Source organism: Ictidomys tridecemlineatus, chromosome 11 (genome assembly GCF_052094955.1).
Source record: "Ictidomys tridecemlineatus isolate mIctTri1 chromosome 11, mIctTri1.hap1, whole genome shotgun sequence".
Lineage (NCBI taxonomy): Eukaryota > Metazoa > Chordata > Mammalia > Rodentia > Sciuridae > Ictidomys > Ictidomys tridecemlineatus.
The window spans coordinates 126626012-126650782 of NC_135487.1; the positions used below are offsets into that span (position 1 = coordinate 126626012).

At 51.7% G+C, this 24771-nt stretch overlaps 1 protein-coding gene and 1 long non-coding RNA gene across 3 annotated transcripts; one reads left to right on the forward strand and one right to left on the reverse strand.

The window, feature by feature from the left end:
* Positions 1-745: 745 nt before the first annotated feature.
* On the reverse strand, positions 746-13844 carry LOC110598747 (uncharacterized). Of its 2 annotated transcripts, XR_013428233.1 has the most exons (3): positions 13524-13844; positions 1625-1698; positions 746-1010 (listed from the first exon to the last, which is right to left on the reverse strand). It is a non-coding gene; the product is annotated as an uncharacterized LOC110598747 (long non-coding RNA). The 2 variants fall into 2 exon arrangements; XR_002484660.3 differs by lacking the exon at positions 1625-1698.
* Mex3a (mex-3 RNA binding family member A) lies at positions 13808-24062 on the forward strand. Its single transcript, XM_021730568.3, has 2 exons — positions 13808-15114; positions 18522-24062. Exons 1-2 carry the CDS (start codon positions 14661-14663, stop codon positions 19628-19630), a joined length of 1563 nt encoding a protein of 520 aa, XP_021586243.2. The 5' UTR covers positions 13808-14660; the 3' UTR covers positions 19631-24062.
* Positions 24063-24771: the final 709 nt, after the last annotated feature.

Here is a 24771-nt window from a genome sequence, read left to right on the forward strand (position 1 = left end):
CTTGCTCGGGCGTCAGGACCCCATCTGTCCAGCATCAGCTAGACCTCCCAGCGTTGGTGGATGAGATCAGCCAGGGCAAGGGAGGTGGCCCCGGGAAGAGACCGACAGGCGCTGGCGCCACCTGCTGGAGGGGGCCCGCGGACAGCCCCACCTTCTTCCCGATGGGCGTGTCTAGCCCTGAGTAGCAGAAGGCCCTGGCCACGTGTCCTTTCAGAAGAGAAAGTAATCCATATCTTTTGCTCACTCATTCATTCACAAGTATTTACTCAGGGCCGTCTGTGTATCCTCGTGGAACAAGTGATGAAAGTTGCCAGGTGTGATGCACACACCTGTAATCCCAGCAACTAGGGAGGCTGAGACAGGAGGATTGTGATTTCAAGGCCAGCTTCAACAATTTAGTGAGGCCCTAAGCAGTTTAGTGAGACCCTGTCCCAAAAGAAAACATTAAAAAAATAAAAACGAAAAATGGCTGGAGATGTGGCTCAGCATCCCTTGGATTCCATTCACATACCAAAAATAAATAACTAAAAATAAAATAGGGCTGGGGCTGTTTAGCTGCCAGTAGAGCCACGTAGTTTCAATCCCTAATTCCTGAAAACACACACACACACACACACACACACACACACACACAGAAACATTTTAAAGTGGTGGAAGTTCTCAAAAGGGGAGGCTCAGGGTCAGGGACTGGATGCACCTGACCCAGCTTGCTGTTGTGGAAGGGATGATTAAGCTGAATCCTGAATAATAACAACCAACATTTATTAAGCACTTTCTGTGTACTAGACGCTGCTATGTCAGTACTTTAAATGCTTTTCCCCACTAATTGTACAACAATCCCATGAGGTAATTGCTACCATTATCTTCATTTTATAGATAGGGAAAACAGGTTCAGAGGTGCTAAGGAATCTGCAGGCGGTCACAGGTAGTAGGCAGGCTCCTTGTCCAACTACAGGCTCCTGCTTGAAAAGTCAGGTGAAGAAAGTTGTAGCCAGGGCTGGAATCGTTGGCTGTGTGGACAAAGGAGGAGAAATGGGTGAAGGGGACCAAAAAGGAACCCCCAGGCAGGCAGCAGAAAACCTAGGGAGGGACTAAATATTTCTTCTTTTTGCAGCACTGGGGATTGAACCCAGGGCCTTAGCACATGCTAGGCAAGTGCTCCACCACTAAGCTACATCCCCAGTAGAAGCAGAAGGAATTCTGAGAGGACAGAGGCACCAAAGGGTCAGAGGTCAGAAGTCAAATAAGATAACAACTGAGACTGGACATGCTCCTACTCACTGGGTGCTCCAGGCAATGTGGAAAGTTGGGGCACAGAAACATAAGGAGGCCAGAATAGGTAGTCTCTCTGCAAAGGTCTGAACACCAGGATGAGGTCAACCAGTAGATCATGAGTAGTCTACCAAGAATGCCTGAGAGGGCAGTTAACCATCTGGAAAGGCATGCAAGTGCCTCGAGGACACTGGGACTGGATGTAAGAAATAATTGGAGGTCTGGGGACGTAATGAAAGTGTAACAGCCTGACCTCTGACCCCCAGGCTCCTGAGGGAGCTGGGATAGGGACTAGTGCAAGAAGGTGCAGCTAGAAGAGTACCTTGGGAGAGCCTGGTGCGGTGGTGCATACCTATATTCCAGCTGCTTGGGAGGCTGGTGCAGGAGGATTGCAAGTTCAAGGCCAGCCTCAGCAATTTATGGAGTCTGTCTCAAAATTAAAAAAAAAAAAAAAAAAACTTAAAAAGAGCTGAGGATAGAGCCCTGAGCAGAGCACTCCTGGGTTCAATCTCCAGTACTTTTTTTTTTTTTAAAAAGTCCTTAACCACTGAACAACATGCCTCGTCCTTTTTGTATTTTATTTAGAGACAGGGTGTCACTCCTCAGTACTTAAAAAAAAGACTGGCTGTGAACTCGAAATCCTCCTGCCTCAACCTCCAGAGCCACTGGGATTACAGGCATGCATAGTACCTGGCTCACTCCCCAGTACTTAAAAAAAAAAAAAAAAAGTGCCTGGGAGACCATCTTCACCTGCAGTGGCGAGCTGCTGAACCTCTAATATAAGCCCGGTGTTCACATTGAAATCAGCCATGGTGAGAGAATTTACACCGTAGAGGTTCATATTTGCCACAAATCACAGCTTTCCCCACTCCTCTTTATTAAACATTTACCAGCATAACAATTCTCCTGTGCCAACTTCACAGAAGAGGAAACTGAAACCCAAAGATAAGGAAGGACTTATCAGAATTACATATGGAATTTTCCCCCTTTGATCCTTTCAATCAATCATTGACTCAACAAATTTGGAGCCAGGAGCAGTAGTGCACACTTACAACCCCAGGACTTGGGAGGTTGAGGCAGGAACATCTCAAGTTTGAGGCCAGCCTCTGAAACCTAGTGATACCTGTCTCAAAATAGAAAATAAGGACTGGGGATGTAGTCCAGTGGTAGAGCACACACCTAGCATGTGTGAGACCCTGGGTTCAAGTTCCAGTACTACCAAAAAGAAAAGAAAAAGGGCTGGGGCTGGGGATGTGGCTCAAGCGGTAGCGCGCTCGCCTGGCATGCGTGCGGCCCGGGTTCGATCCTCAGCACCACATACCAACAAAGATGTTGTGTCCACCAAATACTAAAAAATAAATATTAAAACTCTCTCTACTCTCTCTCTTTAAAAAAAAAAGAAAGAAAGAAAGAAAAAGGGCTGAGGATCTAGCTTAGTGCTAGAGTATCCCTGGCTTCAATTCCCAGCACCGAAAAAAAACACTAATAATAATAATTACTATTATCATATCACGTGCCGAGTGCCTCCTCTGTGTTAGGCTTTGGAAAGAAACATCCACTGTCCTGCTGGAAGCTCTTTCAGTCTGGTGTAGCACGCAGAACATAGAAATTGGCTTTGAACACTGAGGGCTAACTACCAGCACGGGCAAATACGGGTGCTGTAGCCTTGTGGGGGTGCACATCCATCGGCTTGGCCAGGAAGGCTCCTCAGAGGACATGACACAGGTCTGGAGGGTGCATTCAAGACAGAGGGAAAGCAAGCGAAAGGCCTAAGAGCCGAGGGCCTGGCAGGAGCCTGCGAGCCATGCATTCCTTGTGCAAGTCTCATTTTGCCAGCAGTGACCGGGAGGAGGGGTTTACAGTCTAGAGATACTTGCTGGTCCACCAGCCAAAACCTACGTCAGTGAGTTAGCACAGGGATCGCATTCCTGAGCCCCAGTCTAGGTGTGGAAATTGAGGAATCCAGTGACAGTATAGGCCAAGCCTCTTGCAGACAGCACCCCCTGGGGGCCAGATGGGGGAGCTGTGAGAGGTTAGGTGACAAAGGGAGGGAAGACATGGAGCAGGGTGTGCGAATGAAATAGGGTAGAAAAGCAGAGCGAGAAGTTGAATATTGGGCAGCATATGTGGTGGGGAGGAAAGTATAGATGAACAGGCACAACTTCCAAAGAGCAAACATGTATTGAGCATCTACTGTGTGCCAGGCACTGGAACACAGGAGTAGATTAGATCCAGTTCTTGTCCTCAACGGAGCTTCTGATGTATTGGAGTAATAAACAGAAGCAGGACGGGTGCAGTGGTGCATGCCTGTAATCCCTGCAGCTCAGGAGACTTAGGCAGGAGGATTGCAAGTTCAAAGCCAGTCCCAGCAACTTGGTGAGGCCCTGTCACTCAGTGAGACCCTGTCTCTAATTAAAATACATTAAAGGGCGGAGGGGGGAGGCAGAGAATGTGGCTCAGTGGTTAAGCACCCCTCAGTTCAATCCCTGCTACCAAATAAATAGTTACAATATAGTTCTTAGGAATGGTAAAAAAGACACACAAAAGTAATCAGGGGGAATTTCTGGGGGGAAAATGACATTGAAATGGAAGATGAAGAAGCATTATCCTACCCAGGTGAAAGGCGGAGTAATGGGAAGGAGGTTTAGGGTCAGCTGGATAGGAGGACAAGGGCCAGATCATGAAGAACATAACTACAGGAAGGAACCTGAATCTAACGGCAAAGGAAAGCTAATCCAGGGTTTCAAGCAGGAGGGTTTCATGAGTAGATTTTATTTATTTATTAGAATATACTGGGGATTGAACTCAGGGTCACTCGACCACTGAGCCACATCCCCAGCCCTATTTTGTATTTTATTTAGAGACAGGGTCTCTCTGAGTTGCTTAGTGCCTCACCATAGCTGAGGCTGGCTTTGAACTCACCATCCTCCTGTCTCAGTCTCCGGAGCCACTGGGATTACAGGCGTGTACCACTACGCCAGGCTCCCAATCCTTTATATTTTGAGATAGGTTATAACTAACTTGCCCAGGCTAGTCTCAAACTTGGGATCCTCCTGCATCAATCTTTAGAATTACTGGGATTACAGACATAGGTCACCAAACCCAGTTAGATTTATTCCATTTATTTATTTATTTACTTACTTGGATACTAGAAATTAACTTTTTTGTGGTGCTGAGGATCAAACCCAGGGCCTCACGCGTGCGAGGCAAGCGCTCTACCACTGAGCCCCAGCCCCAGCCCTTTTTGTTTTTTATTATTTATTTATTTAGAACTCAGGCATTTTGATTTATTTTTGTTGTTGTTGTTTATTTTGAGACCAGGTCTCACTGCATTGGTGTGGGACTCTCTAGGTTGAGGTGGTTGGCCTTGAACTTGCAATCGTCCTGTCTCAGCCTCCCGAGTTATTACAGGCATGCACCCTCACACCCAGACAGCTAGATTTCTTTTAAATGATCTCTCTGACTGCTGTGTGGAGACTGGACTGAAGCAGGCAGGGGCAAGGCAAGGACAGAGGCAGGGAGACCAGTTACAGGCAATTTCAGACATGGTGACGATGGCTCACATCGGGAGGGTAACAGGAGCAGAGCGTAACAGGAAGTTAATGGACATGGGATTTTTATTTCTTCTTTTGTTTGGTACTCAGAATTGAACTCAGGGCCTTGCACATGCTAGACAATTGCTCTACCACTAAGCCACATCCCCAGTTCTTTTATATATATATATATATATATATATACCTTTATTTAATTTATTCATTTTTATGTGGTGCTGAGGATGGAACCCAGTGCCTCACATGTGCTAGGCAAGTGCTCTGCCACTGAGCTACAGCCCCAGCCCCCAGGCCCAGTTCTTGGGAAATGTTATTGAGGTTTAGTAGAGAGAACTTGTTGCTAGACCGGATGGGAGGAAATTAGGTGAAAGAGAGGACTCTGAGAAGGCTCCAGATTTCTGGCTTGAGCAACCAGGTGGATAGTGATGTCATTTACCAGAAGCTGGCGGAGGAGCTAGTTCAGACTGGTGGAAGCAAGAGCCAGAAATTGGGCTTGCAGTTCCCAAACCAGCACCTGTTTCCCTGTGGGGGCGTTGCTGGGAGGAGGCATGGAGAATTCAGGACAGAGGAAAGGGAGTACAAGGAAGAAGAAGGGCAGAAAGAGGGAAGAATAGTAACAATACTATCTATGCCAGGCACTGTGCTACATGCTTTATATACGTTCAGTGAAATTCTCACAACATGATCATCTTTCCCAAATTAGCTACCTCAAACCCTTCCACCTTCATATCCTGCTTTTTTTTTTTAACTTAAAAAAATTATTTACTGGGCTGGGGATCTACCTCAGTTGGTAGAGTGCTTGCCTTGCATGCTCAAGGCCCTGGGTTCAATCCCCAACACCACCACCACAACAAAAATTATTTATTTATTCAGTGGTATTAATGGTTTAACCCGGGGGCCTCTACCACTGAGTTAGACCCCAGCCCTTTTTATTTTGAGATAGAGTCTCATTAAATTGCCAGGTTGGCTTTGAACTTGCAGTCCTCCTGCCTCAGCCTCCAGAATCACTGGGATGACAGGTGTGTACCACTGCCATACTGGGGATTGAACCGAGGGCCCTTTGCTTGTTAGGTGAGTGCTCTGCCATGAGCTAAGTTGCCAGCCCCATTTTATTTTTCTTTGTAGCAACTATCACTGCCAGAAAGGACATTGTCTATTTGTTTACCATTGCCTCCCCTCCCCCCATAGAATATCGGCTCCATGAGAGGAGGGATTTTATATGTCTTGTTCTCTGATATATCTCTGATGCCAAAGCAGTGCCCAACATAGCAGATGCTCACTATATATTGACTGACTGGTGAAAATCTTTAAATTCGTTTTTTTGTTTTGTTTTGTTTTTTTAAAGAGAGAGTGAGAGAGGAGAGAGAGAGAGAGAATTTTTAATGTTTTATTTTTTAGTTCTCGGCGGACACAACATCTTTGTTGGTATGTGGTGCTGAGGATCGAACCCGGGCAGCACGCATGCCAGGCGAGTGCGCTACCGCTTGAGCCACATCCCCAGCCCAAAAATCTTTAAATTCTTGTTAGGTAGGTTTTTTTTTGTTGTTGTTGTTGTTATTGTTTGTTTTGATACCAGGGATTAAACCCAGGGGCACTTAACCACTGAGCCACATCCCCAGTCCTTTTTTTACTTAGAGGCAGGGTCTAGCTAAGTTGCTGAGGCTGGCTTTGAACTCGCAATCCTCCTACCTTAGCCTTCCGAGCCACTGGGATTACAGGCGTGTGCCACTGTGCTGGGCATTAGGTAGATATCATTTCCCTTCAGACCCAACTTGGTTGGACTTGGATGCCTGTTTCCTTAATTTTTCCCCTCAACAGTGACTCCCAGGGGGTTAGGAGGGAGCTAGACAATAAGCCAGTCTAAACAGCTGAAGGGGACTCAGGATGACCCAAGGAGTTGATCGATCGGACCCACCAAAATGCCCACCACCTGGGTGTTTATTCTAAATCAGGAATAGACTGATAGCTTGATTGCCCCATCCATATTGGATGTCCATCAGAAGCCGGAGAGGGCCTAGTGGAAGCCTGAGATGATATCTGAGGAGTGTAGGGTAGAGAATGGAGCCCTAGCTCAGCAGGGGAAGAGCACTTGTACCCTGGGGTCAGAACCCAGCCAGGGGCCCCCTCCTGGTAACTGGCCTGCAGTGCCATCTGGTGGCCAAGGCTCAAAAACACGTTTTTTGAACCTGTCCACTCCAGGGTCTACAAAAAGCTAGCCACCTACCTAACCAGCAAGACTCCTTGGCCACCTCTGCCACCAAGCTCCAGATATCCCTCCAGTTCTCTCCCTTAGAATAAACCTCATCCATCCTTCAGAGGCGACATCGGATACTTCATCCAGGAAGCCTCTCCAATCTGCTCCAGCTCCACAGTGGATTCCTTCACAGCCTCTAAGCACTCACTGGGTGTCACTGTCTCTGGGATCCCAGGCTCTGACATCAGAAAGCTCTGGCTTAGACCACTGAAGTCTCGACTTACCGGCTGTATGACCTGGGCAAGTCACTTGACCTCTCTGAGACTCAGGTCTCTCATGTTAAGCAGAGAGACAGCAACTCCAGCTTCAAGGAGTTATGAAGATTAAAGCTATGAAGTCTGAAAAGACTAAGCAAAGATCCTGCACCAAACAGGCATCCAGGAAATAGCAAGTCCTTTCCCATCCTCTGTCTTCCTCTTCCCTTTCCTGAAAAGGAAGTATGATGGAACAGAAGGCTGAAGGGAGTCACAGGACCTGAGTTCTCTAGGCCTTCATCTCTTCTGTAAAATGAGGCCATTAGATAATGAATGAACTATTAATTTACCCACTTCCTCGCTCAACTTCTATCCCCACCACCCATATAGGGGATGGACCCCAAGGGGGTGCTGTACCACTAAGCTACATCCTCAGCCCTTCCGATTTTTTTTTTTTTTAAAGAGAGAGTGAGAGAGAGGGGGGGACAGAGAGAGAGAGAGAATTTTAACATTTATTTATTTTTTCTTAGTTCTCGGCGTACACAACATCTTTGTTGGTATGTGGTGCTGCTGAGGATCGAACCCGGGCCGCATGCATGCTAGGCGAGCGCGCTACCGCTTGAGCCACATCCCCAGCCCCCGATTTTTTTTTTCTTTTCTTTTCTTTCTTTCTTTCTTTTCTTTTCTTTTTTTTTTTTTTAATTTTGACACAGGATTTGCTAAATTGCTTAGGCTGGCCTCGAATTTGCAATTCTTCTCCTTCAGCCTCCTGAGTTGCTGGGATTATGGGCGTATGCCATCATGCCCAGAACTCATTCAATTTCTATCCCAGCTGGGCATTCTATGCAGAATATCCTGTTCTATACATCATATCCATCAATTCATCTGTGCCAGACTTTTTTTTTTTTTTTTTTTTGTATCAGGGATTGAACTCAGGGGCACTCCACCACTGAGGCACATCCCTAGCCCTATTTTTTTTTTGTATTTTATTTAGAGACAGGGTCTCTCTGAGTTTCTTAGTGCCTCGATGGTGCTGAGGCTGGCTTTGAAATTGCAGTCCTCCTGTCTCAGCCTTCAAACTGCTGGGATTATAGGTGTGCGATACCACACCAGGCTCAGTCTGGGCTTTGTCCTTCAGAATCCCCTTCTAATACCTAGCACACAGTGCCTGGAACAGAGAGAGCGGGAAAAACTGCCCTCCACAACCCACCAAAGTCATGTTTACTGCCTATGTGCTCGCGAACACACACACACACATGCACAGAGCAGCCAGGAGAGTACCCAGCCCTGTCTGGCTCCAGGTGTCCCTCCCCCTCCCTCTTCCCAGCCAGAAACCAGAGCTGGCGCCACTGGGTGAGGAATCTAGGGACCAACTGTCACAGGCTCCAGTATCACCTGCCTCCTGGACGCCTGAGTCCAGCCCTGAGTCCCACAGGGACCCTGTCAGCCAGCTGTCCTGGGGGGCCCAGGCTCTACCCCAGCCCCTTGGAGCAGCTCTCCCTGGGGAAATCAGACAGTGCAGGGGACCTGGGGGGAATGCTGGGATAGTCCCAGAGGAGGAGCAGACATGTTTGTCTGTCCAGGTCTAAACTGCAGGCTGGGCCGACAAAGCTCTTGGAGATGAGATGAACCCTCCCTAGGACTAGGGAGGGATAAGTGTTAGGTGTAGGTCCCCAGCCCTTGGTACTTAGTGTGTAGACAGCAATAACAGGTGCTCAGAGGACAGAAGGGACAGGACTCCACAGACAAGCACAGCCAGGGTTTCCACTGCTCTCCTGTCCTCTAGCCTCCTACAAACCTCTCTTCACCATGGCACCTTTCCTGCCCTGCGGCCAGGCCTGTGTGTGTGTGTGTGTGTGTGTGTGTGTGTGTGTGTGTGTATGAGAGAAAGATAAAGAGAGAAGAAAGAAAAGAGAGAAGACAGAGGCAGGCAGACAGAGTTCGCCTGCATGCCAGTGCATAATGGGAATTATTTTTGGAATTATCCGCTGTTTGGCTGGTCTCATTTTATTTCAGCAAGTTGATCTAGAACTGACTTCAAGTGACACACCATGGGTCAGACTCTTCTCCAGCACCTACCACATCCTATAGGAGCTTTTTTTTTTTTTTTTTTGGGGGGGGAAGGAAAATGGAAATCCCATAGGTAGATGGAGCCAGGCAGATGGATGGAGCATGCCTGTAATCCCAGTGACTTGGGAGGCTGAGGCAGGAGGATCGCAAGTTCCAAGCCAGCCTCAGCAACTTAGCGAGGCCCCAAGCAACTCAGTGAGACCCTGTCTCTAAGGGCTGGGGATGTGGTGAGGTGGTTAAGTGCCCCTGTGTTCAATCCTTACTACTACAAAAAAAAAAAAAAAAAAAAGTGACTGGCTAAATGAATGAATAAAAATTAACCAGTGAAGACCACAATCTATCTAAAGTCAACCGCAAGGACAGAATAAGAAAGGCTAGGAAATGACGCTGACTGAACACCTGAGAGGAGCCAGGTATTGGGCTAGGGACTTGACATATGATTTTTATCTTTGAGGTGAGGAAATTGAGGCTCAGAGGTACAGGCTCAAGGTGGCAGAACTAACTAACAAACAGCATGTTTGGCTCCAGAGCCCTGTCCCTTCCTCTTACACTTTGAAATTTTAAAAATGCAGTTATACTTGGGGCTGGGGCTGGGGCTGAGCGATAGAGCGCTCGCCTAGCATGCTTGAGGCCCTGAGTTCAATCCTCAGCACCACATATAAATAAGTAAATAAAATAAAGGTATTGTGTCCAACTACAACTAAAAATAAATGAATAAAATATTGTGTCCACCTACAATTAAAAACTAAATTAAAAAAAAATGCAGTTATACTTCATGCATCCTTACTGCTAGGTGTGGTGGTGCATACCTGCACTCCCAGCAACACTGGAGGCCCTAAAGCAATTTAGCAAGACACTGTCTCCAACTAAAGAAAGGGGGCTGGGGCTGTAGTTTTTTTTGAATATTTATTTATTTATTTATTAGTTTTTGGAGGACACAACATCTTTGTTTATATGTGGTGCTGAGGATCTGGGCCGCACGCATGCTGGGTGAGTGCGCTGCTTGAGCCACAGCCCGAGCCCGAGGCTGTAGTGCTTGATAAAGCACTTGCCTCCAATATGTGAGGCACTGGGTTCGATCCTCAGAGTTCATCTATTTTCTTTTTTCTTTTTTTTGAGAAATGCCACAAGGGCTGGGGATGTGGCTCAAGCGGTAGCGCGCTCGCCTAGCGTGCGTGCGGCCCGGGTTCGATCCTCAGCACCACATACAAACGAGGATGTTGTGTCCCCCGAGAACTAAGAAAAAATAAATAAATGTTAAAATTCTCTCTCTCTCTCTGTCCCCCCCTCTCTCTCACTCTCTCTTTAAAAAAAAAAAAAGAAATGCCACAATAATTTAAATACATACACACATACACATATACTTACTGAACCTCTGCTGTGGACAGGGTAGGTGCTCAGTGCTGGGGCACCCAGGGTAGGGGATACAAAAGTTAAGATGAAAAGGCTAGCTGGGCACTGTGGTACATGCCTATAATCCTAGCAACTAGGGAGGCTGAGCCAAGAAGATCGAAAGTTTGAGGCCAGCCTCAGCAACTTAGTGGGGCCCTAAGCAACTTAGAGAGACCTTGTCTCAAAATAAAAAATAAAAAGGGCTGGGGATGTAGCTCAGAGGTACAGTGTCCCTAAGTTCAGTCCTAGGTACAGGTGTATGGGTGTGAAGGTAAGAGGGCTTGAGGTGTAGTTTAGTGGCAGAGCACCCATCTAGCATGCTTAAGACTTCTGATCCCATCCCCAATACTAGGGAAGAAAAAAAAAAAAAAAAGGAGAGAGTTTGGTCCTCCAAGGTCCTCAAGGAGAGAGACATGCCACCTATATACCTTTCTGTCATGAGGCAAAGAGTAGGGGTATTTTTAAAGTAAGGCCCTCTGCTCTCATTGCCATAACCTTAGATTGAGCAGGCAGGGGTGGGGGAGAAGAGCCCCTGGATAGCAAGGTGGCTTGGCTGTAGCCTGGCTGGCAGGACTGTCAGTGGAGGGGGAACTGAACAAAGGAGCCCATTGGCTTCAGGAACCAAAGCTTGGAAAAAACCCACCCTGCCGGCAGTCTCGGCAGCTCTGGCGACTGAGGCACGGGGATTGCAAGTTCAAAGCCAGCCTCAGCAACTTATTGAGGCCCTGAGCAACTCAGTGAGACCCTGTCTCTAAAAGAAAATATAAAAAAAGGGACTGGGGGTGTGGCTTAGTGGTTAAGTGCCCCTGGGTTCAATCCCTGGTACAAAAAAAAAAAAAAAAACAGGCAATAAAAAAAACCCACCCCAAACCTGCCTCCTCTAGGTGCCCACCCTCAGGTCCCTCTGTGTTAGGCACTCCCCCACATGACTTGCAGGCACATGCTACACACACCACGTACACCATGCCACACATCTAAGTATGCGTGCACGCCACCAGCATGTCCTGCCCTCCGGGTGCCAGGTTCACACAGGCTCTTCTCCTGCCTTGGAGGATATTTGCCTGGAGTCGCAGTGTAAGCCCCAGGGTGGACGTTTACACACTCAAAGGGCTGATTTTTGTTTGTTGGATCAGTGATGTGGGCCCAGCAGGGACTTGCCTTGCCCACCTCGCCCTTCGGCCTGTCCCTTCCCCACTTAGTAGTCATGCCCACTCACACACACTTGTTTCTGCCCTTTGTTTTCCACCCTCCAAATCCCCATGGCTTCTTTGGTCATTAACCTCCTGCTTTAATTGGCTTATTGGGGAGGAAAGCAGAGGTAGGGCAAATTCAGGGTGGGTGTCTGGGGGGAATCTCATTTCAACGGGGACAGGAAAGCGCAAGCCATCTGGTAACCCTACAAAAACGCCTGACACACAATAAGTCCTATGCAACTATCTGCTCTTTCCACTAATGTGAAAAACGGTCACCTGGTCTTCAGTATAAACTTCCCCAGATGAGAGCCCTGTAGTCTCCAGTACCAAGGATCCTCCAATCCAGGTTTCTGGGGACAAGTGTCTGAAACAGTCCACTCTCCAGGGCCCTGTCTTTCCCATTCTTCCTCTTCTACTCCTGCTTGATGGCAATAGCACCCAACCCCACAATAAGATTTGTTGTTATCTTCTGTTAAACCCTTCATCCAGGGAACACCCTGCCCCAACTCTGGAGAATTCTGGGGTTCTGGGTCCAGGCTTCTCCTTCCTTGGATCTGCCCAGCAAAGGAGAAAGAGCCCTGCAGTGTGGCAACCCCTCAGCACCTCCAGGGATCCCACCCTTTCCTTGGTGTGCAAAGTCAGTGTTTCCAAGAATCAATTTTTGAGGGAACTGAGTTTACATTTGCTTAGCCTTTAGGGCCTCAAAGTGCATGGGTCTATGAGGTCATGTCACCCATTTCCCTGCCTCCAAGAAAACTAGTTCAGATTTCAGTTCCCAAGGCACTCTAGAAAAGGACACCTTATCACTGTGGCTCACCCACTCATTCTTTTCTTTTTTTAGTTATATATAACATTATGATACATTTTGACATAATCACAAAAGCGTGGAATATAATTAGCTCTAATTCAGTCTGCAGCATTTTACCCCCTCCCCTTTCTATCTGCCCCTGCTCCTGCTCCTTTCCCTCTACTGATCTTTCTGTAATTTATTTATTTATTTATTTTTAAATCAGTGTATTGTGGATATATTTGTTTTTTTTCACCCACCCATTCTTATAAAACTTTTGGAAAGTCTAATCTCAAGCCCTCAAGCTGCAGTGTCATTCATTCTCTTGGGAAAGACCCAGAGATAAAAAACGGTAACAAACAAACAAAAAAAAGCCGAAGGCATGGAGTAAAAGGGAGAAGACAGTACTGCGTTGCACCTCAACTTCCCCCAAATGCCTCCTGAAGGTGTCCAACTGTCTGATTCAAGCCTTTCAAAACTTATTTTCAACTCTCACCAAATTCCCAGCTTCAGAGGGGCTAAGCTAACGGGTGTTCAGCTGGACAGAGGCGAGCGAAGCAGAGTGGACTGAAGCTTGGTGTTGAGAAGCAGATCACCCCCAGACCGGGTTCCCAGCGCAGGCCCGAAGGAAGCCTGGGTTCCCGGCAGACCCCGGTCTTTGCGCCCTCCGTCGGCTACACCCCAAGTTCAAGGCCTCACCAGGACTTTGGCCGCCTCGCGGCTCTCCGGGCCCTTCTCCCTCGTCTTCCTCCCGCGTCACTCCAGCTTCCCCGCCCATTCCACGGCTCGGAAGGACGCGGACTAACTCACCTCCCAGCCGGCGCCTCTGAGATCTCCGGGACAGGGGGGCCGAGGGGGCGGGAGGGGACAGTCTGCTGCTTAAGGATGGGGAGCCCCATTCTCTGCCAAGGGCCCACGCCCAGCCCGCACCCCCTCCGGGCCCACGGAGCGCCGAGGCCGGTCCTCCCCCCATCGCGGCTGCGGGCTTTGTCTGCCGCGCCGAGAACCTCTCCCCGCGGCCCGGCCGACTCGACTCCGGCGGCGGGGAGGGGAGCGCGAGGGAGCGGGCGGGGAGGGGAGGAGGGGAGAGGGGAGCCGCAGTGACCGAGCGGGGACCGCTCCCGCCCCGGCCCCTTCATTACCATAAGAAAGAGGGCCCGGACGGGCCGGACCGGGAGGGAGCCGCGCGCGAGGGGGCGAGGAGCCACCGTCCTTTTCACACACCCGTCTGTTTCTGCACACTGTCCCCTCTCCCCGTGTCCGCCCCCAGGAAAAATTAGGGACCTCGACTTCCACCCCACCCCTAGCTTTGCCTGGGAGCGGTGGGTAGAGAGCCAAAGGCACAACCCTACCCGCCTCGGGTCAAGGAATTCGTCCCCGCGCCCCGAGGGCGGGAAACTACAACTCCCGGCATGCCCCGGGCGCCCCCGGCGCGCCCCCCTCCCGTCAGTTCCATGCTGCTCCATCCAGTTCATTTAAAACAAAAGAGTTTGAGCGCTGGAAGGGGCTGGGCTCTACTGGGGGCCACGGCGCGCAGCTCCAGGACTGGGGCTTGGTGCGGGAGCCTAAGGGGGGCGTCTGGACGGCGGAGACTAGAGACTCCCGGGTCCGAGGCGGGAGGGGTGGGGGCCGAGATCCCGCAGCCCCCCGCCCCCCGTCACCCCCGGAGAAGAGCGGAGATCGGCTTTCTTGGTTTTGCTTCTCTTTACCCCCACCCCCACCCCGGGGGCTGGGGCGAGGGGAGTCGGGTTACAGGGTGTTTGGGGAGGGGGGCTCAGGGGGAGGGGCTATCTTTCTATCTCGCTTTCTTCCCCCCTCCCCAGTTCTTTGTTCCCCCCTCCCCACACACCCCCTCCTCTCCTCTCCCCTCCCCTCCTCTCTCCTCTTTTCCCTTCCACCACCTCTCTCTCTCCCTCTCTCTCTCTCTCCCCCAGCTTTTGTTTCGCCATGCCTAGTCTAGTGGTATCTGGAATAATGGAAAGAAATGGGGGCTTTGGAGAACTAGGATGTTTCGGGGGAAGCGCTAAGGACCGAGGGCTGCTGGAAGACGAGCGCGCCCTTCAGCTGGCTCTTGATCAACTCTGCCTCCTGGGTTTGGGGGAGCCCCCCGCCCCCACGGCGGGCGAGGACGGGGGAGGTGGGGGGGGCGGCGCCCCCGCGCAGCCGGCCGCCCCCCCGCAGCCGGCCCCGCCGCCGCCGCCCGCGGCGCCCCCGGCCGCCCCGACAGCGGCCCCCGCGGCGCAGACGCCCCAGCCCCCCACCGCCCCCAAAGGGGCGAGCGACGCCAAGCTCTGCGCTCTCTACAAAGAGGCCGAGCTGCGCCTGAAGGGCAGTAGCAACACCACGGAGTGTGTACCCGTGCCCACCTCTGAGCACGTGGCCGAGATCGTGGGCAGACAAGGTAAGCGGGCACCGGGACCACGGAGTGGGCTGGAGTGGGGGGCACCCCATTCCCCGCGCGGAAAGTTCATTTCTTCCTCTCTTGCCCGCCCCTGCCCTGTCCCTTCCCCACAAAGGGGGACCCGCCCCCTACCCTGATTTCCAAGTGCCACAAAGTTCCCTGCTACCCTTAGTCGGGACGGTTCTCCAGACCCTTCCTTCCCCAGGGCTCTGCCCTTAGACAAAGAAATATCCTCGAACTGGGAAGAGGGAAAGGGGAGGGGGACCGGCCTCCCAATCCAGGGAGGCTGTCCGGAGGGGGTGTCCGCTCCTAGCTAGAAAAACTGATGGAATGTGCAAAGAGTTGCGCAGGAACCCCTAGTTCAGTATCTGCTTGTAGGTTGGGGAGGGGGCACTCCTGGGACCCCCGGCTGCCTGGAGTTAAGGACTTTGGGGGAGACCTGGCCCGGGAAGCCAGCCTGAGTATCTGTCTCTTTGTTGGGCTGAGTGTAGGAATGGAAGGGGGTGTGGCTCACCGAGGGTCCGGGTCTGGGGGAGAGGTGGAATGGGGGGCCGCTGGGAGGAGGGGTTCCTGTGGTTACCCACACACCAAAGTTGGAGGATCCTCGGTGTTTTGGAAGGGGTGTCTCCAAGGAAGTGCTAGTCCTGGTGTGGACCGCTGCTTCCTCTCTGGCTTTTGTTCTGGGCTGGCCACGGCCTGGGGCCAGAGGCCTGGAGAGGGGTCTCTGAGTGAGAAAGTGGGACAGGGCCGGAGGGGAAATGCCGGGGTAAGGGTGAGGAGCCTTCACCTGGAAATTTGGCGAGGGGTGTGTGTCTGGGTGTGTTGGCAGGGGGTGTAGTATTAATCCAGCGTAGAATGTCTGATACCGCACCCTCCTCAGCCCAGCATCCCTGGGCGGGTGGGTGGGTGGGGGTGTTGGTAAGGGTCCAAATTGAGCAGACGGGATCTTGGGGACCCTTCCCTCTCCCAGTTTCCCAAAGGGGGGGCGGGATTTGGAAATTGCGAAGGGGCTGGGCTGGGGAGGTGTGGGGTGGGGGAGGAGCGGGGGAGGAGCTGTCCCACAGTGGGGAACAATAGAGGAGCTGCATTCCGGCCGGGAGTGAGGGAGGAGGCCGGCTTCTGGCGGCGGAGGAGGGGAAGCAGGCCCGGGGGGCCCCGACTCCACATCCCACCTCATCCACTGGGAGTCTGGGGGCTGGGGAATTTAGAGAGCAGAATGGAGGAGGGGAGGGTGCCACTCCCCTGCATGGCCCTGAACCCCTCTGGGGCTCCTGATCTCCTGAGATTTCTGATTTAGAAAGTTGGATTTCCTCTTCTTAGAAACTGGGGATCCTGATCCTAGAACTGGGTGGGGACACTAATATCTTTTCTTGGGTGTGGGGGTGGTCTTGGGAGGACCCGGAATTTAATGGAGTCATTCTTTACTCTTCTGCCTCTGCGTCATAAAAGTAGGGGGATTTCTCCTATTCAGAGAAGATATGCCTCCCCCTCCCCTCATTCCTTAAGTACATGGAAGTCCTCCCTCTTGTCTGACCTCCCTCCTCCTGCTGCAATGTTAATGCTCTCTATTTGACCTCTAGGAAGGTGAGGCCCAGTGGGTTTTTCCTTCAAGAGATACTTGTTCAGAACTGCAGAACCCAGGATGAGGCCCACCCCAGTCCTGTCCCTCCAGGCCTCTAGATTTTCTCCTTAGCCGTGTACCCTGGCCTCCCCTCACTCCAGCCCCAACTCTGAAATATACCTAGCTCCCACTTAAGTTATTGACCCCAAACTTAGAGCCTGAACCCAGGTGCCCATCAGATGGCATGTTAGTAGGAGTGGCAGGAGAGGGGACTTTAAAGCTCCGCAACCCTCCAAGCCTCACAAATAGAACAATCATTTACTGATATTAAAGCAGCACAGATGTGGGCTTGACAACAGGTAGGACTTAACTGCCAAAGGCTGAGGAAGAAGCCATCTGGAGTGGAGGAAGGAGATTTTAAAAAAAAGAAACAAAGAAAGAAAGAGCTCCCTTTGGCTTGTGGTTGGAGGGTTGGGGCAGTCAGAAAAGTGGACCACTTGGATTGGGATAGGTGGTGTGTTGGGAAGAGAGAAAGGGGAGAGTGAATTGTTGGTGGAGATGGGTGTGAGCACAGCTGTGTGTAAATGGGGCCAAAGTTATTTGTGTGCTCAGGAATGTGCAGTTTGTGTGCTGGCTTGGGAGGATGGGAATGGAAACACCAGGACCCCGTGTGCAAGTGAAAGGGGCATATGAAAGTGTATCTTGTGCTCACCCCACAGGTATTGTTATGAGATAAAGGCACTCCGCACCGCTGCTCTTAGTGCATGTGTGCAAACTCACAGGCATGTGCTATGTGTGCTTCGAGGAAGAGTGTGGTCCTCTGAGACTGGGGGCAGGCAGGGCATGTGGAGGAGGAGGAGAGGGCTTGTGGAGCCAGCCTGGAGGTCTCTAGCCTTTCCCCACGGTGCTGCACCCCAGCCTCCCTCACTTTTCTCTCTCCCCTTCTCCCTCTTTGTCTCTTTGTCTTGTATTTCTTTTTTCTCTTCCTGCCTCTCCCTCCAGCCTCCCAGCTTTGACCCACTCCTCTTTCAAAGCAGAGGTATGGATCCAGAATACCCTTTTCCACCACCCTACTCAGCCCCTAGCCCATCTCAGCTCTCCCCCCACCCCCACCTAGGGACAAGGGGACAGGAGTGACAGGGGTTGCATGCTGCTCCTCCACACGGGGTTTTCTTTATTACCCTACTCCTCCATTCTCCCTTGAAATTCTGATTCTCAGACCCGCCCCAGGGTCCCCCTCTGCACCAGTTGCTGCAAATGCGTTATGATTTGGGGACCCTCAGAGAGAGACTACTGGGTAGAAGATGTGGGGGGGGAGGTCACAGAGCAGATGGAGGTCGGAGTTCCTGAGTCAGCTGCAGGACACTTGTGATGAATGGAGGCTAAGTGAGGGGTAGATTGTGAGGTTACTGAATGCATTGGGGTTCAGTGTAAAGATTGGGGTTGGTGACAGAGCGGGTGATAGTGATTTGGAAGTTGATCAGTAGCCAGAAAAATTGAGGGGACAGCAAATGTTTGGGGAGTTTTTGAATGGATATATGGGAGCAGTTTGTCTGGGAGGATGATTATTTGGGGGTATATTCGGAAGGTCCAGGATGGAACTTGAGTGGAAGTTGGTGCGTTTTGAAGTCTGTGGTTAACAGAGACACTGGGTAGATCTGAGATCCCGTGAGTGGATTGTTCAAGTTGGGTGGGCTGTGTGTGCGGTGGTGAAGTCTTCACTGGGCGGACTGAAGGGTTTGAGGAAGGTTGGGCATCTGGGAAGGAACCCCGAGCTATCTAGTCCTAGCACGAACCTCCTTGTCCTGTAAGTTTATTTCTCTTCCCCTTCCCTACTGTATCCCAGGCTGCAAGATTAAGGCTTTGAGGGCCAAGACCAACACCTACATCAAGACACCGGTTCGGGGCGAGGAGCCCGTGTTCATGGTGACAGGGCGGCGAGAGGACGTGGCCACAGCCCGTCGGGAGATCATCTCAGCAGCTGAGCACTTCTCTATGATCCGCGCCTCCCGCAACAAGTCAGGCGCAGCCTTCGGTGTGGCCCCTGCACTGCCGGGCCAGGTGACCATCCGTGTGCGAGTGCCCTACCGAGTAGTGGGCCTGGTGGTGGGCCCCAAGGGGGCAACCATCAAGCGCATCCAGCAGCAGACCAACACGTACATTATCACGCCGAGCCGGGACCGTGATCCGGTGTTCGAGATCACTGGTGCCCCCGGGAACGTGGAGCGTGCGCGCGAAGAGATCGAGACGCACATCGCCGTGCGCACGGGCAAGATCCTCGAGTACAACAATGAGAACGACTTCCTGGCCGGGAGCCCCGACGCCGCGCTCGACAGCCGCTACTCGGACGCCTGGCGGGTCCACCCACCAGGCTGCAAGCCGCTCTCCACCTTCAGGCAGAACAGTCTGGGCTGCATTGGCGAGTGTGGAGTGGACTCTGGCTTTGAGGCCCCACGCCTGGGCGAGCAAGGCGGGGACTTTGGCTACGGAGGATACCTGTTTCCGGGCTACGGCGTGGGCAAGCAGGACGTGTACTACGGCGTGGCCGAGACTAGCCCCCCGCTGTGGGCGGGCCAGGAGAACGCCACGCCCACCTCAGTGCTCTTCTCCTCCGCCTCCTCCTCCTCCTCCTCTTCCGCCAAGGCCCGGGCTGGGCCGCCGGGCGCACACCGATCTCCTGCCACCTCTGCAGGACCCGAGCTGGCCGGACTCCCCAGGCGCCCCCCAGGAGAACCGCTCCAGGGCTTCTCTAAACTCGGGGGAGGCGGCCTGCGGAGCCCCGGTGGCGGGCGAGATTGCATGGTGTGCTTTGAGAGCGAAGTGACTGCCGCCCTCGTGCCCTGCGGACACAACCTGTTCTGCATGGAGTGTGCAGTACGCATCTGCGAGAGGACGGACCCGGAGTGTCCCGTCTGCCACATCACAGCCACGCAAGCCATCCGAATATTCTCTTAAGTCCCCTGCCCCGTGTGTCCTAGGCCCACTCCCCAGGGGCCGGCCCTGGACCTCTTTTCCACTAGGGCCTTTTGGAAATCAATGAGTTTTGCAGGGCTAGGTGCTTACAGATATTCGCTCGCTGGGGAGGGGGGTGGAAGGGAGGCCATGGTGGCTGGAGGGTGGGCCACTTTCAGAGCCTCTGGTCACCCTGCCTTGGAAAGATTGGGAGGGGGGCCAGACCGAAAATTTTACTAGAGTTACAACTCTGATACCTCAACACACCCTTAAATCTGGAAGCAGCTAAGAGAAACTTTTGTTTTGCCAGAGGTGGCCGCTAGGGCGTCCTGACCCCCTCTGCCCACCTCCCCAACTATGTGTTACTGCCCTATCCTCTGTGGAGGGGGTGGGGAAAGGGAGAGGGAGAATTACCATCTGTATCTAGAGGTGCTCTTTGCAGTTCTTGGCCCTCTCTGGTCCTGACCTCTGACCTCCTAACGTGACCCTTTAGCAACCCCCCCACCCCCACCCATATCCTGTTTGGGAAACTTGTTCCCAGACTTTCCTATAGTATAGGGGAACTGCCGCCCGGCAGAAGTCTGCAGAGATCTTCTGTGGGGCGGGTGGGATGGGGAGCAGCCTGTCAATCAATAAAGGGCTCAGAATTCATCCTCCTCGCAAGGCTGGGCTAGAGGAGTCTGGAGAGCGGCGCCCCTCTACGCCCCTCCAGTTCTTCCCTGTCTTCCTTCCTTTGGTTCTTCTTTGCTTTTTCCTTTTTTCTAGCTCTTTTTCCTTCCCCGGGGCGGCTGTCACTCCCAGCCCTGTCTGGCTCCTTCTCTTTCTCTTCTCCCTTCTCCCCTTTCGCTCCTGTTCCTTCCAGCCCAGCTTTGGGGACACCGTCTGTCTGGAGAAAAGTGGGGGAAGAACCTTTTGATGACCCCTCAGTTCCTCTCCAGGCATTGGGAGGCCCTCTCCCCACTCCTCCAAAGAAACATCTCCAACCCTTGATGGAATGTATCCCCCGTTCTCAGTGACACTTTGAGAGGGGGACTAATACTGGGGTACATAAAGGGTCAAACACCCGCCTTCTTCACCTATGGGCATTATATTTAGGGAGCAGTTCCCACGCTGGGTTTTCTGGCTGTGGGAAAGGGGAGCAGAAGCAGGAAAGGGCCCGGGTAGGAGAGATGTGGTGGGGTGACCCCCTCTCCTGCAGTGCTCCCTTCCCTGGTTCCTCTCTGGACCTGACTGAACCTTTAGTGAATCCTTATTAGTGTGCAAATCATGAAATGTCTGTCCTACCCACTGTGGTTGAGGAGAGAGGCCAGGTCTTAGGAGAGGGGGTCAGGCCTGGGCAAAGCAGGATGGAGGTGCTTCAGGGCCTGTTCCGAGAATCATGTATTGTGACAGTCCTGGCACCCCCTTTGCTGCCTCCCTACTGCTCACTTGGGGCTGCCACCAGCCTCCCACCCTCCTGGTTCCGCTGGCCAGGCCAGGAGAGGATGGGGATGGGAGCCCCAGAGGGCCCAGGAGATCTTGTATATAATGGGGTGGGACTGTTGTGCGTGATCTCTGAGCACTTAGAGCTCAGGAGTCCCATTCTTTCAGAATGGAGAAGGGGTGCAGGGATGGAGGCACAGAGGGAGTCCCCTCCTCTCCTTTCTCCTGTTGTGAATTAATTCACCTCTCCTCAGCCTTCCCCTCCAAACCACCAGCCTGGGAGGGGAGAGGAAGGAGGTCACAGCCCAGAAAACTGGCCTGTGGCAACTTCCCTCCTTCCCGCCAATGTGAGCCATCCTGAGATGTCTGTACAATAGAAACCAAACCAAATGGGCACCCTCGGTCACCGAGGGGCGGGCGGGAGGGGGGTGGGAAGAAGGGATGTCTGTCTGTGGATCCCCCTCCCCCTCTCCACTCCTTACCCACAAAGGCAAAAGACTGTTACACTAGGGGCTCAGCAATCCAATCCCACCCTTACTGAGTGAGCCAGACCTAGGAACAAAACACACAGCAACAAAACAGGAGAGAGAGCGCGAGAGTAGGAGAGGGAGCGAGATGGGCGACAAACACAGGAGAGGAAACAAAAATAGCAAAAAAAAAAAAAAAAAAAAAAGCAGTTCTTTATAATTTAATATTCTATTTTAATAAAGGCGTTTATTACCGTATAAATGTAGCAAAGAACCTGGGCTAATATGAAAAAAAAAGACTTTTTATTAGGTAATTTATTATATGAAAAGGATATTTTATTTTATGATAAAGTGATCCTTAAAAAAAATAAAAAAACTTTAGAAGGTTTAGAATATATGTAGGGAGAGAAGAAGAAAAAAATACATTTGTATTCAGAGTTAAATCTTAAAAAAAAAAAAGTGTTTTTAATATATGTTCGGGTTTACGTTCCTTTTTTCCCCCACTTTTTTTTGGGGAGGAATGTCATTTGCTTTTCTTGGGGGAGCATCCTGGGATGGAGGGTGGAGAGAAGGACTGGGGGAACCTGGTCCCTTCTGGGGCCCTGCAAGTAGATTGGATTTCACTCGGTGGGCTCCCCCTCCCCTCTCCCCCTTCCCCTCTGGGGAGCCGGCAGAGCCAAACAAAGAAAGGGATTAACTAGAAAGGAAGAAGCTGTGGGACTAAGGACTGAGGATCCTGGGGTGTCCCCCCCTTCCCCTGCCCTGTCCCAGGGGCTACTGCGGAGGGGAGATCCAGAACTGAGGCCTGGTAGGCCTACGGGAACCCTCAGAGAGGTGTGAGATTTAATAGAAATAGATTTTTTTTTTTTTAACCAAAAAGAGAGAGAGAGAAGAAAAAAGAAAGAAACCGAGGGGTTTAAAAGAAAAGAATACTACAAAATAATAATAATAATTCAAATTTATTTCATATAATCCTAGAGAAAGAAAGAAAGAATTACTAGTTACTTAGTAGACGATATTCAGATAGTTTAAAGTTTAGTAGCATCGAGGACCCCTGGGTCCAGTAGAATGTATAAAAGTCGTATCAAAAAAGAATAGAGGAGGGAAATGGCTGAGTCCACCCTGGTCGCCCCATCTTCAGGAATCAGGGTTGGAGCAGGTTGCTAGTTAAGATTGGGAGCTTCCAGTCTGCTGGGGTTGATTCTGAGAATCCGTGGAGTTTTTAATTGTAGGACAGGTAGATGAGGGGCTCCTTCCCAGGGTCTTTGAAAGGGTGCACACTGACCACCTCAGCCAGGTGGGGGCCTGGGCTGGGGGCAGCAGAGGAGGCTGAGCACGTTACCTACACACCCTGTACCTGGGGGCCTGGCCATCTCTATTGGGCGGCCCTTGCGGCAAAGTGGTCCATCCTCTCTGGGGACTCAGGGAGGATGGAGACTGCTTGCTTCAGCTCTCCCAAGTCAGCTTCTCCCAGGCCTGAGGAAGTCCTTACCAAAGTATAACCTCAATTCACTTTACTACAGATAAGAGCCAGGTAAACCATCCCACAGACGAGTCAGTGGAACACACTTTCCACCATCCCTGGTCCCTTTCAGCATTTAATGTTGCTTTTGACCTCTGAAAGTAGTGATCTCAATAATTATTCTCCTTTAAGTCTGTATGGTGCTTTCTAGGTTTGCAAGTTATCTCATAAAAGCTAGATTTCAAGAAGGACTTTCTACCCAGTGAGGTGGAATGGAGACGACTATCCTCCAAGGCCTGGGAGAATAGTCCCCCCAACAATACAGAGACAGGTAGGGGCACAGGGGCTTTGGGTGACCCCAGCTCTTAACTCCTTCTACTCCAGCCCTCCTCTATCCATAGGGGTCATCCACTGTGCCCTGGCACAGGGGCACGTGGCCTTCCCCACAGAAAACTGGGAGGCTAGCTTTGCAAGTGAGGAATCAACATTTAAGCACTTGCCTCCTACCAAACCCAGCAGTCGACCCCATCAGGCCCTTTCCTCCCATCTCAGAGGGTGGAGAAGCCCTTGGCTCTCCCTTTGGCATGAGGTGCCTGTTCCTTTACACCAGTGACTCTGCCATGCCGCTCCCTGACCCCAGCCCCCAACATCTCCCTCTCCCCAATTTACTCTTCTTGCCCCACCTAGGGACAGATTTCCCCCCTGCTCTATTTGTCCTCAAACCCTCGCTAGTCTGGGATGGTAGTGTCTGGGATGGGGAGGGCCTGCTTCCCCTTCCCCGCTCGAGGGTGCGGGTGGGGTAGGGTGGGTGGGTGGAGACCGCCCTGGGGCAGAGAGGATGGTCTCTCCACTGTAGAAAGTAGAGTAGGATTGTGGTCAGACTTAATTTGAGGCATCTAGTGAAGACACATCCACCAAGGAAAAACAATTTCAAAAGCAAAATAAAAGCGGGAAATAAAACGGACCCATGAATAATCAAGTCAAAGTGATGTTGCACAAAATGCAGAGAAACCAAGAAGGGGGAGGGTTAATGTATTAAATGTGCTATTAAGAACTTAATTTTATTAAAAGTATTATTACTTAAGGCTTTGTCTTCCTCTGCATTTCACTCTGCATCGACCTGGGGTGAGAGCCAGGGACTGTGGTGGGGATGTCGATCCTGGGGGGTTCTCTCTGCTTTAGCTCTGGGTGCCCCTAACGCCCCTTGTGGGAAGTGGTGCCTCCAGGGTTCCCTGCCATTGGCTGCCCTCTCCTTTCTCCAAAGCTCTCAATCCCTGTCTCTTCCTTCCACATTTACTCCCTTCTTTTCCTTGGAGATGTTTCCGCACCTCCTACCCTGCCCTGCAGAACTGGAGAAGTTGAAGCAAGGGGAAGAGCCCTTGCCTGGACTCCTCTCCCAGGCTCCATGAAGAAGATGCAGAGGGCTGAGCGACCCAGAGCCTCCCCTACTCACCCTGCTAGATTCAATCCATCCCTCTGGGGAGAGGCAGGAGACTGGATGGAGGACTCCAGCCTTCAACCTCCCAGCCTTAAAAGCCCCTTTCCAGCACACATCCAGGGCCAGCCCTGCCTCCCCTTCTCTCCTGTATCTCCCTCAGCCTCCTCCTCTTGCCCCTGGCATTGGCGTGACCTCAGTTCTTGGCACCAGGACCCTGGGCACCAGATGGTGCCCGCCGATGGTTTCCTTTGTCTCGCCTTCCAGATACCCCTCCCCTCCAGGCTGTCCTCCCTCCCCACCTGCCCTGGAGGTTGGCAGAGGGAAGGGCGGCACCTCCCTCTCCCTTGGCACTGTC

Coding starts and splice junctions, on each gene's coding strand:
- Mex3a (XM_021730568.3), top strand. CDS start 14,661: ATGCCTAGTCTAGTGGTATCTGGAATAATGGAAAGAAATGGGGGCTTT. Junction 15,115..18,521: donor CGAGATCGTGGGCAGACAAG/GTAAGCGGGCAC, acceptor ACTGTATCCCAG/GCTGCAAGATTAAGGCTTTG.